This window comes from Buceros rhinoceros, unplaced genomic scaffold (assembly GCF_000710305.1).
Source record: "Buceros rhinoceros silvestris isolate BGI_N320 unplaced genomic scaffold, ASM71030v1 scaffold1511, whole genome shotgun sequence".
Taxonomy (NCBI): domain Eukaryota; kingdom Metazoa; phylum Chordata; class Aves; order Bucerotiformes; family Bucerotidae; genus Buceros; species Buceros rhinoceros.
In genome coordinates, this window is record NW_010394612.1 from 21525 (window position 1) to 41266 (window position 19742).

Consider the following 19742-nt stretch of genomic DNA (forward strand, 5'->3'; position numbering starts at 1 on the left):
GGACATCACAGGCCCGGGCATGGGGCGGCCGGGGCCTGCCAAGAACGGGAATCCTGGAGATCCTCATCAATTCTTTCTTTAAAGGCATGTATTACAAATTCCTAGATGGCCCATGGTGTTGGTACTTGATCCTTCAAGGAGCTTAGTGGAAGAGCGCCCTGACATATTGAATACTTTCACGCTGGGATGCTGACTGTTGTGAGAGCCATTGCAGGACTGCAGGGTGAAAAACCACCCTGCTGCTTTCAGCTTTTCTTGGAGTTACTGAGATAAATGTCAAATAAATGTTCTTAGTTAAACAATTCATTTGCTGTCTTAAGTAGAAGATAAATGAGAAACTTCTTGTGCATGGGTGTTTATGAATAGCAGGCTTGTGAATATAGCAAGTACGTTAACACTAAGAAAGTACCTCTGTTGGTTTGTGTCCTCGAAAGCATTGCCTCATGGCCGGAATATTGAGCAACCTGCTCTAGCTGTTCCTGCTTTGAGCAGTGGGTTGGGCTAGGTGACCTCCAGAGGTCCCTTCCAACATCATTTATTCTCTGATTCTGTAATCTGAGTTACTGAAGAACTGTCTTTATAGGTGTAGTTTTCTCTTGGGGTTATTCTTGAATTCAGGCACTCGCTCTAGAAGTTCTTTTAATTAGTGTCTTTTATAATGCTACTCCTAAAGGACTGGTCATCCTTTAACTGTAGGAATGCAGGTATCTGCTTGACAGAACCATCTCCTTACAAACAATGTATTTGCACTTGCCTGAGTATTCAGCTCTAAATCCATCATTAGCTAGTATAAGGAAACACTCCCTTGTGAGAGAGGGTGGGTATGGTTTTAACGAAAGCCTTAATTCCTGAAGTTATAACCTTACATGCTGAAATTATGCATGACAAATGTATTTGTGCAAATATTTATTGTGGTTGGTTCACATGGTCGTGCAGGTCTCTAGTCACTGGCTGGTTAGGATTAGACGTAGCACTGTTGAACCCAGTGCTGTCCCAAGATGGTTTTGGACAGAGATTCTATGAAGCACCTTTGGAGGTAGGCCCTGATCCATGGACCTGATACTGAATCTTGGTAAAAAAGGAATAGCACAGTAATGGGTTAGGAGTTAACTGGCCATAGATATGACATGACTTGTTCTTTGTAGCTGGGACAGTAAAGCCATTGCACTATTTCAGAGAACAAACTTAGCCATCAGTTTTCACTACAGTCTAGGGCTGGGTTACTACACAGATGTGATAAGGTTTAGCAATGACAGCAGACGATTTTTTTTATGTCTTTTGGTTTCTAATCTTAAGGTAGCCACCAAAAAACAGTTCTCTTATTGGAAAAGTTGTGGTATTGTGAAGTGGAAAGGATCAATGGATAGTGGAAACTCATGTGAGAAATATTTAACCTCTATGTGGTGGTTTTTTCTCTATTATTTGAGTGACTGATGGTAAATTATGTCTGCTGTTGACTATTTTTCTATCTGATGGTTTAGTTTCTCAGTTTCTTTGTTAAATTGATTAAAAAAAGGTGAAAAATCCTTAGTAGCTGGGGACTGTTTTTCTTGGTGAAGGATAAAGAACATTGCAGGGTTGCCGGTTCTGATGAATCATACGAATCTGCTATTTGATACAGTAATAAAAATACAAAGAACTACACCTTTAGGGGATTTCTAGATTCACCCACACGCTTTCCTAGGAGGAAAAGGGAGCAGCCAATTGCTTTCATGACATGGGAGAGAAGAAATCTCATCGTGGAGCATCTACCCCTTTTATGGGAAGGAGACGGTAACTCCTTCCTGTTTAATTTGTCTGTGCCATTTGTTAAAGAGAGAATAAAACTTCAGCCATTCTTACACACAAGGAGATGAAGCATGCCTGCAGCCGCTTCTGCAGACGTGGAGAATGATTTCTAGTTTGAGGCCTAGAGAAAGAACAATTCTAGAAATGTTAGAGAAGTGACAGATAGGAAGCTAGCAGTATTATTTTTTGTGTTTTGGGTGATAAGCTGGACTTTGACCTGCCAGATAACTGTGCTAATATGCGTGATAGGATCTTTGTTTCGAAAAGGAATGAACAATATTTGGAAATCATGCAGGGAGGAAGACAAAAAAGGCATGCATAACTTAAGCTTCAAAAAACCTGTGCCAATTTTGAGTATCAGATTTCTGTGTTACAACTTTTTTTACTTTTAAATACTTACCAATAAAAGGATCAAAGTCTTTTTTTTTTTTCTTTTTAGATAGCAAAATTGCATTGTTCAAAAGGCTAGGAATCTGTTAAGTTTCCCTTGGTCAGTTGATACGTTTTAAAACTGGAAGCTAGAATCTCTGAAGAAGAGTTGGATTGATCTAACAAAGCTATAGATCTGTCAGTAATTGTTATATGAATAGTTTTGGCACAAGGTCACAGAATCACAGAATTGTTTTGGTTGGAAAAGATCTTTAAGATCATCAAGTCCAACTGTTAACCCAGCACTGCCAGTTCACTACTAAGCCATGTCCCTCAGTACCACATCTACATGTCTTTTAAATACCTCCAGGGATGGTGACTCCACTACTTCCCTAGGCAGCCTGTTCCAGGGCTTCACAACCCTTCCTGTAAAGAAATTTTTCCTAATATCCAACCTAAACCTCCCCTTGTGCAACTTGAGGCCATTTCCTCTCGTCCAAACCCTTGTTACTTGAGAGACCAATCCCCACCTTTCTTACAACCTCCTTTTAGGGAGTTGTTGAGGGAGATGAGGTCTCTCCTGAGCCTCCTTTTCTCTAGACTAAACAACTCCAGGTGCCTCAGCCACTCCTCATGAGACTTGCTCTTCAGACCCTTCACCAGCTTCATTGCCCTTCTCTGGACACGCTCCAGCACCTCAATGTTCTTCTTGAAGTGAGGGGCCAAAAACTGAACACAATACTCAAGGTGCGGCCAGTGCTGAGTCCACGGGGACAATCATTGCCCTGCTCCTGCTGGCCACACTGTTGCTGATACAAGCCAGGATGCTGTTGGCCACCTGGGCACACTGCTGGCTCATGTTCAGTCGGCTGTTGACCAAACACCCCAAAAAATGTCTCTTAACTGCAGAAGAAAGTATGCTCTGTATCTCTTCTCCAGAACAGAGACCTGGTGTGTTTAGTGATGAACAAAACAGTTATGATCTTCTTAGTGTGTTACATCTTTTAGAAAGTAGTTTTTGGCAAGATCAGTCCAAAGCCAGAAAATACTAGGATCTACTCAAGTTCCAGTCTCCAGTTTGCCTTCCAGTGTTGGTACCTTTTCAGTTTGGTTTGTTGCAGTGGGAAACCATTTGGATACACTGCACAAACGAGATGAAGCTCGGGTTTTTTGCAGGTGGGAGTTTATTTCTTAGCGAAGGTGTTGCTGAATATGCGACATGCTAGCACCTTGTTGTGCTGATGCTATCTTCCTTTTGAAACATAATCTGATGAGGTGATGACTTAGATTCAAAAGGGCCTTCAAGCTTCATGCCTGTGTTTTGAGCTTTTTTTTTTTTGCTTTGTGTCTCCTCTAAATTTTGTCCCTAATCCCTCAGTGCTCAGTAGCAACTCCTCTCATGCCTTTCTGTGTCTGAAAACTTTTGTTGGTAGAAGTGGAGCTTTTGTGCCTTGTGTCTCCTCTTTCTCTTGCCTTGAGTCTAGGACTTTGTTACACTAATGAAAATGCCTTCGGTGGCTCTAACCCAGGCAGGGTATGTAAAGGTGCAGATGAAAAGCCAAGCTGATTTAACAGGTCTCCTCTGACTGAGGGTTATCTCACAGAACCACCCCTCTTTGCTTCTGATCGTATCCTTCTGCCACTTCCTGGGTTGATGTTTCTGTGACTGCACAGAAAACTGCTTCAGCTCAGTAATCACAGGAAAACTAACTTTCACTAAAAAGCAAGTATTGTTCAGTTGAGTTAAAAAAAAAATGAGTGGAGGAGCACAGACATAGGAGAGAGCAAGACTTGTCCCATAGCAGTAGAGATGTGTGCACCTTGCAGTGCCAAAAGGCTGCTGGTGGTGACAATGGGATGAACATCCACCAATGAAAGCATTGAAAAACGAGCAGGACAGTAACTTCAAATGATTTAATGATTGATGATCCTGTCTTGGAGCAAGGTCAGTGACTAGAGGATCTGTCAAGATTTCTTACAGCTCTAGTTCTGTCATCTTCAGTTCCCACCTAATTGATCTGCTGACTGCAGAAGCGGTGAGGTATTCACGTCAGCTTGTACTGCATGACCGCTGGTGGCTGTGGTAGTAAGTGTCCTTGTTAACAATTATGCACATCTTTTGAAACGTTCAGGATCTCTGGCATGTTACCAGCTTTTTTCAAGAACTCAGGCACTACATTTGGATGTAGTATTACTAGGTCTGTCGTGCACATTAATGAGGTGTTTGTCCAGTCTTCATGGACGTCCTTACGAGGGCAAGGCACAGTTGTTTCCTGATGCCTTGTTCTGTTCTTGGCTGTGTTTTGCATTGGGATTTTCTGTGTCATGTACTCCAAAGGGTAGGGATCTATGCCCAAACCCTAGTGGTTTGCACACTTAGTTGAGGGAGCTTTATCTGTGATGCTGGAATTTTAAATGCTTCCTTTGTTCTGGAGTGGAGAAAAAGGTGGAGAGCAGAGGCCCTCATAGGCCTCTGTGGTTATCCTTGCTTTTTTCTTCAAAGCAAGTCAGGAGTCAGGGCCTGTTTATATAATTACGTATCTCTTTGAGGAATAACTTCTAGCTATACGTAACCCCCATGGTATTCTTCTAACCCAACTATGAAGTACGTGTGAGTAAAGACAAATATTTGCAGTCAGCAGAATTGTATTTGAGCTGTTTTTAAAAGCTGTGCGGCCCTCTATCTCTGAAGTGCCTTTTCTGTTAGCAAAAAGGAAGTTGTTAATATAAGCTGTACTTCTAATGATGCCTTTTAAATTGTGTATTTTTATTAGAATTTTAACTTTCAGGTTTAAAAATGTTGTGTAAAGGTAGCTTTATGATACTTCATGCTATCAAAAAAAATTAAAAAATATATTCTTGACATCCTCTGTCACGTGCAGATACTGAGTGCTGGGCACTGATATCAGACTTGGTGGGAGTGTAGTGTAGGCATTGTCCACAATGGAGAATTTCAAAATGCAGGTGAATGGGAAGTCAGAACTCAGCTTCATCTTTGTTTTAAGGTTGCTTAGTACCCTTAACCCTTAAACAAAAACCTTTTAAAATTGTTTTGTCTAAGTGAACAGTAGTTTTTCCAGTGGTGATCATAGGCTGGCTGATTCACTGATGTTTTAACCCACGGAAAAGATATTTCCACACAGGAATTTCTGGAAGACTTAGAATAAAGTTGGCATGTTGGGGGTTTAAAAGGTAAATGGAATAAACAGTTTAGTGATGAACTTACTCCTAAGACATCAGGCTTGAGCAAAGTGGTAGGATGATTGAAGTAGACTGGATGAAGATGTTGCTTTATATAATGCCTATTAACACATTTATTGTAAAAGAAAAAACTTGTATCGTCTCCAAAATAGTCTTTGAAGGCAGCTGACTTAGTCCTATAAAATATTTGAGCCTATGTCACACTTAAAATAACACTAAACTGAATCAGTGTAATTCTGTGTAAGTTTAAAAAGCCTTGAGTATTGTTAGGGTAAATTTGCCTCTGTTGGCCTTCAGGGATTGTGTGTTGATAACTTATATTCTAGTATAAATAGCTCCAGAGAAGGATATATTTATTTTTTGGTAAATGGCTTGTGGAGTGGTCTTAGGGGGCAAAAAAAAGAATAAATTCAGCTCATACAGTGCAGATTTGACAATGCTAATGCTGTTGGATGTGAGCCTTTATAATCCAGTAACAAAAAGGAGAGGCTGTACTGTAGCAGCTTCGGTGTCCTTCAAGCTACTTTAAAAGTGCCTGCATACGATCCACTTCAGAGAGCTGGTAGCACCTCGGGTAGGAACTGGGAAGATGGTTAGCAGAGTGTTACGGGGTGGATGAAAGTATTCATGTTATAAAAAGGTGAATCGGACTTCACTGGCTCCATGTGGAGTGGCACGAGTTCCTTTCAGATGAAATGGATCATTACAGAGAAAGGTGAGGAGAAACTTGATCGTGGTCCTTATTTACTCTTACATGAAAAATGTCGTGGGGTGTTTCTGAATTCAGATCTCATAGCTTAGTAGATAATGTAATGTTCCAATACTGGATGTGGTTAGATGAACAAAAACCAGATTGGATGCAAGTTGTGTGGTGTATATAGAACAAGACGTAGAATATTAATGTAAGTGGAGATGGCTAAGCATTAGAACGTATTACTGGAGCTGTAAGCTGAGGCCCCTTGTTCCGTTCCTAAAGGATAAGCTTTCTTTGCAGCTTACTTCCCTGCTGCTTGCAGCACTAGAGTCCTGTAGAAGGAGAATGGTGTTTTTCTCTGTGATCCGTATGTCAGCGAAGTGTTTGTGTTACTGTCTCCTTTAGAGACATTTCAGTTATTGGACCATTTCAAAGCTGAGTCCCACATTTCTCAGCTTGACTTTTATAAAAAACTTTTGCTTTGTATGAAAATTTTCAGGAACAGTTACTTTTGCTTAATAGTTTTTCTTTTTTGGTGTGGCCCCTTGAATCCAACTTTTGGGTACTTTGAATTAACTTGTTGCTTCCAGAAATGAGACTGTGACATCTTAGTTTAGGATACATTTGTTTGACTAACAGTCATAAAAATTGCTGATACTTTTGAGTCCTTGTGTGCAAGAATCCATAACTGTTCAATTTGTCACTTCAGATATTTTACAGAAATTATTCTGTGTACTTTTAAAATGATACTTAGCTCTTGCTTTGGAAAATTATGTGGCCGGTGATTGCTTCCTTTTTTTGAAAAATAATGCTTAAACAGCATTAAAAGGAGCAGGTTTTTTAAAATGTCTGCGTTGTCCTAGCTTGTTCACAGTTTGGGATTGATGCTCACTGGGACTTCCCACGTGTTCAGAGGTCAACTTCTACACATGCATTAACATTTTATTCAATATTCCATAAGCCAACAGTGAATAACGTGCCTTGGTACTACCTTCATCTGAGTATTCATCACATATCTACCCAGGATATACTCTTCAGTCCTTCTTGCAGTAGGCTGGAAGACAGATATCTTTCAAGGTATGGTAAGAGATCGCGATCATTCCAGCAAATCGTGCATTCACGTGTTTTGCAAGAGGACTAATAACAAATATTCAGATAGTCATGATTGAATCAAAGCTCTTATTTATTAATATATTTTTATAAAAGGTATCTTAATGTGCGTGGTACTGTAACTTGAGCTGTTACCCTGAGCTCTTTTTCCATATAACTGTTTATGGGGCTTGATGAAGAGATGGAAATATTCTTTTACCAACAGCTGACTTTTGTCTCCTACTCAGGTAGTTTAAGAACTTTAGAGATTTTTGCGACAACTTACAAGCGGGATGGAATGTCAAAGAGTAAATTTCTGTTATTTTTAGCCAACTGTGAGATCTGTGTTCACACTGTTTTGATGGGGTCTAAATCATGCAAGTCTATCTTAGAGTGCACAGCTCTGATGCAGCACACCCGTCTCAATAATCTTTAAAAGAAAGGAAAATCTGAACTGTTTATCTTCCTTGCTAAGCCAAGGTAGTTACCATTTATTCAGCAGCTACTTTCCTTGAAAGTTATCTACTTGTATCTAGAGTATTGCACAGTTTTCCTAGATGAATCCCTATCAGTTGTTCAAATACATCGTGCCTCCAGATGACCTTATTTTTGGTTTGTAGGTACAGTTAGTTGTTCGTAGAGTTCATTGGGGTGTCTCTCTGGACGGATTTACTGTCCTACCTCATTGAGATATGGTTGCTTGGGTACCATTACTGATACCTGAGAAAGAGGTTCTGGGAACTGCAGTGACAAATGGAGGAAATTATATTCTGTATAAAAATTAGAGGAAAGCATCTTAGGGAAGCATTTTAAAAGCTTGAAAAAGTCCAGATACTGCATTTTAAACTACTTAGCATCAAACCTTGGATTAGTGTTCGTGAAGATGTTGCGGAATCTTTCCATTAGCTTTATTTCATTTCCTTTCTCATTTTAAAGAACTTTGCTGCAGGGTCACAGGTTGAAGAGTCAAGAAGAACATTAACACCTCTTTGCTGTTTTAGCATGTCTGTCCTGTGCTTTTGAATTCTCCTGGAGTCCTCAGGCTCCACTGAAGTGAGTTACAGTTGCTGTAGCAGAGCCTTGGTCAGTATTTCTGCAGCTCTGGTAGAAGAAGGCTTGGCTGATGAGGGATAGGATGGAGATAAGGGATCCGGGTCAAGCAAGGACATCATGTTCTTAACAAATGTGGATTATGAAGAAATACTTAACGGCCTCAAGTTGCCCCAAGGGAAGGATATCAGGAAAAATTTCTTTACAGGAAGGGTTGTGAAGCCCTGGAACAGGCTGCCCAGGGCAGTGGTGGAGTCCCCATCCCTGGAGGTGTTTAAAAGACATGTAGATGAGGAGCTGAGGGACATGACTTAGTGATGGTCTTTGCTGTGCTGTTTAACGGTTAACTCAGTGACCGTAAAGGTATTTTCTAACCTAAATGATTCTATGATTCTACGAGTAAACATTTCTGGTTACCAGGAACTGATTATTTATTGAAGTCCTTAATAATAAAAGAAGGCTGTTGGTGTAATCTGTACAGGAAAGATGCCTCTCAGAGCAGGTTTTCAGGATTTCGTAGTGGAAGACTCTTGCACATCTGAATTGACGTCTAGGTTGTTGAAAACTATTTTCAAAAAATGGAGTGACTGTTACGGACAGTTTTCAGGTAGTAATTAGATCCATATTTACCAACACTCACATCAGAGGAGTCTCCTAGTATTCGCCAGACAACCCCAAGTGTGAAAGGCTTGTTGAATGGCTTGCTAAGCTTGTTAGAAAATAATCAGTGAAAGGACTGTTTTTGTCTTGATTCTTCTTTTGGGTTTTCTTTTCTTGATTGGGTGTGGGAGCTTGGGGATCTTAAATAATCTAATCTAAGAACAGGTATTTTTCTGTAGCAGTGCTCTTTCAGGTAATTCTGAAATGAAGCTCAGCATGTCTCCACATTGGTAGTGGTCAGCAGTAGTGTGTAAGTGAAGCCTTTGTTTCAGGAAGGAGACAGATCTAATGGCCAGTTGTCTTTGCCCCAACACCCTGAAACAATTTCCAGCTTAGTCCATGGAAACCAACCCGTCTTAAAGCATGCTGCCAAAACACTTGTCTTGGGGTATGGAGCCTTTGATTCCCACTTGGGAAGATGTTCTATGTTGCTTGATGACATATTTGTTCTATACATGCTGAATTAAACTATGTGACAGTTTATGATCCTGCATCATAAAAACATCTGCTTAGTGCTGTGTAGGTGTGGGAGAGCCTGGGTATGTCTGAAGGGTTCTGACACGTACACATTCTGTGGAGCAGACTGAGAAGGCATGGTGAAAACAGTAGGAATCAACTGCCTTAAGTCTGACCAAAATTGCTGTATCATATACTATAAAATTTAAAATAATTGTTAAAAGTAATTTTTAATAAACTGCTTACACCTGAAGCTAAATCGTTTAGTAACTGTCTTAACACTTTTTGTTCTTTACTTCTCATGCAGACATGAAAGATTGGGTGTATGTTGTTGATGGTTTCTGTTCTTGACTGTTCTGGGTAGTTGTCAGTATGTTTGCTAAATTGCCAACTCTTTAAAGTCAAATCTTCCAGCTTGCTTTTTAAATACCAGAGGGGAGAAAAAGAGTTTAAATTTTGTTGTGAAATAAAGTGATACAGACTGTGGAAAATATATAACTGTTTCTAGCAGTGGAGTTACAAACAGAACATGTCGAAAAAACTGTTCTTCAGCAATAGCTTACAAAATGTATGTATGTTAGATTAGAAGGGTTGAGAAAAGTCGAGTCAAAAATAAAATAGCCATGCAAGTTACTGCAGTAAATTAATTCGTATTCTGATCTGCTCATGGTAGTTCTTGTCAAATTATTGTCTAGAATAAAGGATTCTTCTTGGAAATTAGCAAATGTCAGTTAGAGTCAGAACAGTAGATGAGATTGCACCTTCCATATAGTAGCTCAGTGTCCAGAAAAAATTTTTTTAAGAATGAATTTCAGCTAATATCACTCAGTGCATTTGTAGATTACCAAAGAAGCTCCTGCTTCCTGTCCATCCTTGCCTGACTTAGAAGACAGGGAACAAAAATTGCTGTCTCTAAAGAAGTGATAGTAATGCAAGGTTATTTGGTCCTGTTTGGATTGGAAGTGCGTTTTCCCCTTTGTGATGGTTTTGCATAACCGTGATTGTGTATATTGCATCTTTTGTGACCAGATGAACCTGTGATTCTGTGATTTTGTAGTCATTCAGGAACAACACTAATTTTTACCTTGGACATAGCACAGCTGTTTCTTCAAAGAACACAGTGTCAGAAGCTGTAGCTTTAGAACCATGTAATTTAATTGTCTTAGGGATAGTTTTTATTCCCTTCCCAGAAGCTGATGATACAGGTGCGGTTAATTTTGAGTTTGCACAAATGATGTGTGAAATAACGCTTCTGTGGAACAACTGCTAATTTGAGCCTTTTTTTTTTTTTTTAATACCTTTCTCTGTTGATATTAAAGGGGATGGTAAAATGAAGAACAAACAGCAGATCAGCTCTACTGAGCCACCTGAGCAGTCTGGGCCAAAGTGCCTCAAGACCGTTAGCTGGTTGCTGTATAAGAAATGGGAAGAATTATACAAATTAAAGGATAATATTTATGCAATACCAAATTGATGTAAATTAGCCAGGAATAGATTTATACAGGAAATTAGAAGAGGTTTCTAAAGATAAGGGATAAATGGCATTTCAGATAAAACAGATCAGCAGGGGCAAAGATCCTGGATGCCTTTGTGTGATAAGTTTGTGGAAGGATGTATTAAAGCAATGACTCTGCAAGTCTGTTCCATTCTGAACTTACACCAGTCTGATCCTTGAATCTGAAGGAATTTGAAAGGAGAAAAGATATCTCTGCTTTTGGGGTTGCTTGCATCTCACATGTTAATTTTGTGCCACGTTTCAATTTTTTTGTTTGTGTTCAGGAAGAAATTAGTATTTTCTCATGTTTTTTTTACACCAGGAGATTAGTTACATCTCAAAAAGGGTACGTGTGTGCTTTGAGTCATACTAGTGTTCCTTCGCTTTCTGGCTGCTGTCAAACCTGCATTTAGAGCAAAACATTTACAATCAGAAAGTTTTTCATCCAAATAAAGTCTTAGGGAATACTGTGTGATTATTTTGCTGGTCTCCGAGAGCTTGGTAAATTATCTGCTGCCTGGGAAGGGCTAAATTTTGTGTAATGAATGTGCCGCTTATAAATACTGAAGAGACGACCTTTGATATCGTAGTTTGCTTCCAGTGAGATGCTGTAGTTAGATCTGTTGGCCTTTTACTTTGGGTTGCAAATGCATGCGATTCTAAGAAGGAATTTCTCCCTTATATATGAGTAGGAAATGTTAGCAGTGTGCGTTAAAGGTGCTCATCTGTGTTACTGCCTGTGGTAGAGCTGCTTGCACTTCCCTTCGTAGCCTTTTGCAGTCCCATGTACCTAAATTGAATTGCATTTAGCTACTGTTTTTCTGGTTTTTTGTTCCCTTGCCTGTGATTTAGGAAGTCAGGTTTTGGGGCATTTTGTTCAGGGATCTGTTTTCCTGAGCAACTACTACCATCCCCCTCAGGAGCAGGGTAGATGCTGGCTTTTGGCTCCTTTTTGCTCTTAAAGAAGGTCTCAGTATATTGCCTGGTTTAGGAGAGGCCTTTTCAAACTAGACAGAGTAGTGTGTTGCTAAATTGAGAATATTTCTGTCTTAGAGCTTAGTGAATCTAGAAAGGTGATTGTGTATGTTGCATATATAGAGACGATTGTATCTCAGTGTCCACGTCATCTTTACTTGTTACAGTTTTGCTCGGACTTGTGTGTAATGTGGGAGTCTTTAGTTAAATGGGTTTCATCTTAAGCTTGTAAACCCTGTGAGTCTTAAAGTGATTATCTTCTCTGCTGATGCGAGGTAGAAATCTGGTTGCTATCTGGGCTCTTCATATGACTCAGATTCAGACTGAAAGTGTTTGGTGACCTCTGTTGTAATTTAGGTGCTACTGATGTAATCTGAAGGATGTTCAAAGGAACTCCTTGGTATCTTGATACTGTTTAAAGAATCCAAATGGACCGAGACCTAAGATATGCCAGATGTGTTTTAGGCTTGAAGTGATCCTGTTTAGATACAATCGAGCTGTCTTGCTGCATATAAAACTTCTCTGGGCTTTCTGTGTGTCCATATACGATCATTTCTTAGTGTTCAAAACTCCGATTACTCTCAGCCCCCATGCCTGTGCTTGACGATGGAATTATTTTGCCACCGTGACCCAGAGTAAATCACTGCCAAAGATAACAACCATCATGACAGCAGTAATAATGTCTCTAGGTCTTACGGGCCATGTGTGAGGTTCCCTTTCCCATTGACGTCAAACTGCAGATTTGTTTCCTTTAATTGAAGTTTGGGATCTCCCTGGTACCCTGAAAGGCCTTATCCTGGATACCAGTACTGTGATACTATGTGTTTTGAAAAACCAGTGTGGCATCCTTCTGCCATAACAGCAAGTAAAACCTGTGTAGGAACAAACAGTGTGTAAAGATTCTTCTGAATCAAGTGTTGAACTTACTCTTTTCTTCAGTCATCATCTTTCTATTAAGGACTTCATCTTCTTTGCATACTAGGATTCAGTTTGGTGGGGATTTTTTAACTGAACTTAAAAGTTCTCCTCTGTCTGAATTTTCCTCTAAAAGTAATTCTGCTTTCAGGTTGCTGTATTTACTTCAGCAAGAAACCTCCAGCACAGAACTGAGAACAGAATGTGCAGTGGTCCTCGGAAGCCTTGCAATGGGTACAGAGAATAATGTCAAATCCCTACTAGACTGCCATATTATTCCAGCCTTATTGCAAGGTACTTTTCCCTTAATGGATCTGTGTTAGCAAATGTTCCTAAAGTACTCGAATAAGCAAAGATAATGAAACTGAATGGTAGGTTTTCTCTATATTTATAGGATTGCTGTCACCAGATTTGAAGTTTATTGAAGCTTGCCTGCGATGTCTCCGTACCATTTTTATCAGTCCTGTAACTCCAGAGGATCTACTATACACAGTAAGTTGTAAGCAGATTATTAAGCATTTTTAAAACCTGTGGAGTTGGTGAGAGTGAAAGGTCTTTGTCTGGAGTGGTCGTGAGGTCTTGTTTGACCAACAATGTTAGCATTTCTCACATATGTTTAAGGCATCTGCCTCACCCTAACATTTATAGCAATATTTGCTATGAGATGGATGACAAGGTAACACAGTGATAAAGAAAACTAAAATTTTCAGGCTTGTGTGCAATCTTAAGAAGTAAAAACTGTCTCTAAGTGTACTTACAGGAACCATTACGACATCAATATTGGAAAAGTTAGCTTCTGAAACTTAAAATTTTATTCGACACTGTCCTCCCACTCCAGATGTGAGTGTGCTTGCTTAGTTTTTACACATCATGTGGAGGAGATTCGCTTCCAAAATTTCTCTGCTTTAATTAATTTAACTTACAGAAGGACAGAAAATGGCTCTTACCATTGCTTTAAGAGTTCAGGTTGGAACATGTGAGCTATAAGGCTCTTGGCAAAGACAAAATAGTTCTTCAAAGGGGGAAACATTTGGGCTCTTCACTCTAGGAACTTAGGATCCATACGGAGAAAACATGAAGACCCATCCATACGTGTGGTGAGCTGAATGAACTCTGAGCTCTCAGAAAGTCCAGGCTTTTAGTGTCTGATACTGAGATCTTACAGCAAGTTTGCTGCAGAACTGTGAGCTGTGTCCAGGCCTGTTGTGCCCCTTAAATACGTCTTATGGGGACTGCCTTCGCAAAGAACAGATTCAGTGGTACAAAACATTTCCAGCCCACAAAGGCATTCTGCATCTTAAGATATTCTCAGTTGTGATCCCATTTTCCTTCCTCAGTGGGACTCAAATGCAATTTTACTGTGGCTGCTGTGCTGGCCTTGAAGGAAGAGGCGGGTGGCAAGTGTGTTCTCTGCTGAGTGAGTCTGTCCTTTCAGAAAGCTTGGAGAGAGAATGCACTGCAGCAGGATGCGTTTCTCCCTGCTTTTCAGACAGGAATAAAGCTGCAGTAACCTCACTTTTTCCAGATTATGTGAGCTAGCAGTGTTAAGTGAAAGGCATTCCTCATTGCTGAGGTTTGAGATGGAAAACTTAATGTCACTGGGTGATCAACCAGCTTGTTGAAAGGGAGGAGGAACAATTGAGAGGACACGGCTAGCAGGGGACAGCAGAGTATGTTACACTGATTAATAACCAGGTATTTAACAAGCAGTGAAACCACACTGTGAAGTGTGCGTGTGTTCCACCATGGCTCAGTGACGCAGTTACTGAAGGACGGAATCTAGGTCATCTTCTAATGGCTTACTCCTTTCGTTCTTCCTAACTGTTTGTGATGGCTGAACCTGTACAGCAAGGCTAAACACTCTCTGATCTGAACTGTCTCCTAAAAATGAGAAATGTAAAATGATGAATTCTAGCTCAGAGAGCTTGAATTTAAGTTACTTGGATGAATATAAGAATTTTAGTTCTCTGACTTGGAAAAGAGAATAATAATCCTCTGTTACAAAGAAGCGTTTTAAGAATAGATCTTGCGGATTATGTTTTAATGTTAAAAATGAGGAAAGCATGTATGTATTCGGATCCACACAGGTAAATGCAACTCTGTGGATTCTGTCTTTCTGATTTCTGTTGGGATGATCAGTAACTTTGTTACAACACATGTGATGGGTAGATATTTGTCTTAAGGTGCCTGGAACTAGTCTTGGTTAGCAGACAGCGTTTTAATGGATTTGTGAATCTCATTGCTTTAACGGCAAATTATGAGTGTGGACTCGGTGTCGCTTACTAGGATTGCTAGAAAGATCCTTTGTTACTTAGATACTAATATGAAAAAAAGTGGAGTTATGTGGCCTCATACTGACACATAATTGCTATTCACACTCAGTTGGAAATCAGTAATATCCACACATCTTATTACTCTTTCTAGATTATTTTTCTGATAAACATACCACAGTTGTTATAGAGTTATTTGAATTTTAGATGAAACTGAACTATTGCGTGGTGATATCACTGGTGACCAGGATGTGAAATAACAGTTGCTAGTTCCTTCTCTGGTATTAGATACAGGTAGAGAGATGTGACACGTTCGTCTGTAAGAGTTCAACTGAATAATTATTTTATTAAAAGATGAAAGCAGTATGTTTTTATTCATAGTTTGGGAGACAAAAAGAAGCACATGGGAAGATATCTTCCAATAGAATCTGTGAAAGTTAGTGTCAGAAATCTCCATTTCTGTAGTTTCAGGTTGATTTCCGGTGGCTCCTGATAAAAAGTTTTTCTTCTTGCGCTTTGTATGGATTTCAAGTGCTTTCTTCATTAATAAAGAGTAATCTAAATGTTTTTCTTTTACTGAAATCTGATTTTCATAAGTAATTCCACTAGTTCAAGTTTAAAAACAAAACAAGATGCAAAACCTTTCTACCAGCCTGAGGGAAGGAGGGAAGATCCTATAGCCTTTTCTAGGACCACTACAGAGTTGGCAGCATTATTCACAATCCACGTGTGCATTGGTCGTGTAATAGAGCAGACAGATCATGTGAGTGAATTGTATTCTTTGCCAGACAAAAATGCAGGTCTGTACCTGCCGATATCTCTCTGTAGACAAGGCAGCTGTGCAGAGCAGGACATAAGAATTACCCACTTGATGCGAGGGTCAGCTCTTAGCTGCGGCCTGTGATAAAGCAAATACATTAGTTGCTACTCTTCTGGCTTTCTTTTTCTTCCTAAGAACCTGAACAGATACTGACACCTGTAAATTCTTATCTAGAATTTCCTGATTAGCTGAGAGAAAACCAATTTAAGGTAAGGACAAAACACAGTTATAAAGCAAGATATAATAGTGGTTGCTTATAAATTAGAAACCCACCTATCTGGGGGAAGAGCCCAAAGCAGGACATGTGTGTTTTCTTCCCCTCATCTCCCCAGTCTAGGTTTTCTGCTTGCTGACCTCCCCAAGGTTTGCAGTGTTCTGTGGTTTTGTAGATCATGTAGATAGGAAAACATTAGGGAACGCTGTGTCTATGCTTCCTTATTAGTGGCAGCCTGAGTCCTGTTTAGCTCATGGGAATCTCCTCTGGCTACTACTGGTCCTCAGCTCGCTCTGCCTATAGTTCTTTAGTTGTGAATTCTTCTACCTCTACCTTGAATACTGTGTTCAGTTTTGGGCCCCTCATTTCAGGAAGGATGTTGAGGTGCTGGAGCGGGTTCAGAGAAGGGCAACGAAGCTGGTTAAGGGTCTGGAGAACTTGTCCTATGAGGAGCGGCTGAAGGAGCTGGGACTGTTCAGTCTGGAGAAGAGGAGGCTTAGGGGAGACCTTATTGCTCTTTATAATTATCTTAAGGGAAGTTGTAGGGAGGTGGGGGTCAATCTCTTCTCCTATATTGAGAATGACAGGACGAGGGGGAATGGCCTTAAGTTGCGCCAGGGGAGGTTCAGGTTGGATATCAGGAAAAATTTCTTTACAGAGAGGGTTATTAAGCATTGGAACGGGTTGCCTAGGGAGGTGGTGGAGTCCCCATCCCTGGAAGTGTTTAAAAATCGTGTGGATGTGGTGCTGAGGGACATGGTGTAGGGACCCTGGTAGTGTAAGGGCAACGGTTGGACTCGATGATCTTTGAGGTCTCTTCCGGCCGGATGATTCTGTGATTCTGTGATTCTCTTTGGCAAGAGCAATATCTCTGGCAATTTCATTAGACTTCAACTTCTAGAACACTGTTTACATACTTTTAATCGCAATTTTTTAACTAAGCCAGGTTACAGAGATTTCCCTGCAGGAGGTTTTGGGTCTTGCACCTTACGTTTTGAAGCTCCTTTTTTTTTTAAGCTTTACTGCCTCTGAATCCTGAGGTGTCTCTTTTCTCATCCCCCTACCCTCCTGACTTCTTGGTTGTTTTGTCTAAGGTGAACTCTATCACTGGTAAGCCTCTTAGTATGTATATGTGTATATTGTGTTGAATGCTAACATGGCTTGATCGCCTCAGCTGCTTAAAAGTTGCAGAAAATGATGAGAGTTTGTTTTAATGGGTAAATGTGTTAAATCACACAGGATTCCCAGCTGTATTGTCAGTTTGTTTTGCTTTGCCTCAAAGGGAACGCTTAGAAGGTTTGGGGATCTGCTGTGACTTTAAGATTGTAACATGGTTTGAGTACAAGGTTGACCTGTTAGCTGCTTCTGTTTGCTTTCTCATGGAAGTCTGCTGCTCTGCCTGGCGTACGCCCAACCCCCCATACCCACTTAGTTTACACACCACTTCAGCTTACCTCTGTCAGGGAGAGTCAAGAGATGCTTCGTTATGCTTATGTTTGTCAGCGCTATTACAACATACTTGCAGATTTAATGTCCGCTGTTGTGCTGCAAACGAAGTTCCTTGCAGGCCTTCGGGTTCTGAAGTTGCAAAGAGATAGATGTGTTTGTGTATGCGCCATGTGGAAAGACAAAAGATCAGGTGGAGCTACTGTTGACCAGAACCTAAGTATACCACTTAGAATAGTTTGTCCCTTGCTTTTCCTACGCACGTAAGTATGCAGTGAGCTGGTGTACCTGGAAGAACTCCAGTTTCTAGTAAGCAACTTTCTCTCTGTAGGATGCTGAAATGGCAAATGAGGCTGTTCGTGTTGGTCCTTTCCAGTTATTGAGAAACAAGCAGTGGAAACAAGTTGATTTTATTCTCAGTGTGTTTCTTGGCTCTGCTGTCCTATTGTTTTGTCGTGAGAAGAAGGGTGGATTGTTGGCAGCAAAGCTTTCAAAAATAAATGTGCTAAATTATACATGTATATAATTAAAAATAAAAAAATGAATATTGCAAAGCTTTGCATAATCTCAAATATGTATACAAATAGGAGAGACTTATACATGCCTTTTTTTCTGATATAAAAAAGTGTGATTGGAAATTTCCCAGGTAATTGGGAACAAAAACTTCTCATAAACAGCTATTTATCTCTGAGGATAGGGTCATGAAAACAGTCAAGCTAGTGCTACTTCCAGTACTGTGAAAGTGGCTGAGGAGCATGAAGACTTTGCTCTAATCCACTTCTCCCTGGTCAGAAAGCTGCAATTCATGATTCTCCTGCAGGTAAAACAGAGTCTTGACTTGTGTAGGCTCGGTATAGCATAAGTTCTTTGGAAAGAAGACTCTTTCATCCACTCTGTTCAGCACCTTTGTCTCATGGAAGTAAACTAAAATGACCCATGTTTTTTTATTATCACTGCAGCTGCTGCCACTGAAGCATACTGGTAAAAATAAATGAAAGCTTTAAAATGTTGTTTTGTAATTTGCCACGGAGCTTAAGTTAACTGGATGTATTTTCACAGGGGAGCTTCAGTATAATGATTTTCTTTGGCTGATTATTTGGAATTCTCTGTCACTAGTGTCACACATAGTGGTAGTGTCAATCATGCGTGTTTGACTTAAAGACAAAGGAGATTATTACCCCACATTAACTGGTTAGAAAGTGGGTGCCGCAGAGTTCAAGGTGGACTGTACATTGTTCAGTCTGGCACCTTGTTCCCCTCCCAGGTCTTTTCTGCTTGGAGCTGAAATGAAGAGGTAAGTAAATCATGTTTGTAGTAAGATACTAAGACAACTCCTGGAGTGATTGCCTTCAGTGACCATGTTTGCAGTTGGTATGGTTTTTTCCCTATTACTTTATTGATTTCTCATGAAGTAAAGATTCTGGAGGCAAATCCCAGAAGTTTTTTGTCTCCTTTGCATAGACTTTTTTTTTTTTTTTTTTTTTTTTTAAAGAATTGCCCATGAGGATTTGGCTAAGAACTACAACTCGTGTCTTGAATTCTCTCCTGTACTACTTGAATGTTCTTGTCCTGTGTCCATACAGGTTTCAGTGGAAGGGAGAACACTGAATGCAGAATCAGAAGTACTCTTTTTAAGTAACAAACTGTGAAGAAGCTGAAATGCTGAAATCCAGTGTTAATACTTCTTTCTTTTCTGGCTTGTTTCCAGGATGCTACAGTTATCTCCCACCTCATGGCTCTGCTCAGTAGGTCTCGATATACACAAGAATACATATGTCAGATCTTCTCACATTGCTGCAAAGTAAGAAAGAGAATACCTGTTCTTTATGCAACTTGTTGGGTTTCTGGCATATAAGACACGATGCAAGATGATACCGCCTTTCATGGCAGGAACATTAGGACAGTAACGACTGAACTGTTATTGCTCTGGATTTGCTGACAGATTTATTGGTGTTGATAGATGTATTTCTACACTAAAAATGTGCAAGCAAGTGTTTTGGTTTTTTTTTAATAGGGTGTGTGTATGTATTTATACCTTTGGCTACTAAGCAAAGTCAACAATCTAGGCAAATATCAATCCTCACTCCTATCAGTATAGATTTGGGAAAACTTCCCTCCCCCCCCTTTGGATTTCTCAAGACAGTGTAAACATCTCTTTGCAGAGATCTCAAATCTGGTTTCAAGACAGCTGTTTTAAACCCAGAGATGTTTTCTAAGAGGTGCTGTAGGTTCAGAAGAAAAAAAAAATGCACTTCTCAGTTGAGCTCTCCCAGTTTCAGGTTTATCCAGTTACATGTTCC

At 40.0% G+C, this 19742-nt stretch overlaps 1 protein-coding gene across 1 annotated transcript in view; it reads left to right on the forward strand.

Moving 5' to 3' along the window:
• Window positions 1-19742, forward strand: part of LOC104501447 (armadillo repeat-containing protein 8) — a gene marked incomplete at its 3' end in the record, with an annotated part of 58299 nt that overhangs the window by 19371 nt on the left and 19186 nt on the right. The window contains exons 3-5 of the mRNA XM_010145258.1: window positions 12844-12986; window positions 13087-13184; window positions 19151-19243. Coding sequence (XP_010143560.1) covers window positions 12844-12986; window positions 13087-13184; window positions 19151-19243 — 334 coding nt within the window. The remainder of the gene's footprint in view (window positions 1-12843; window positions 12987-13086; window positions 13185-19150; window positions 19244-19742) is intronic.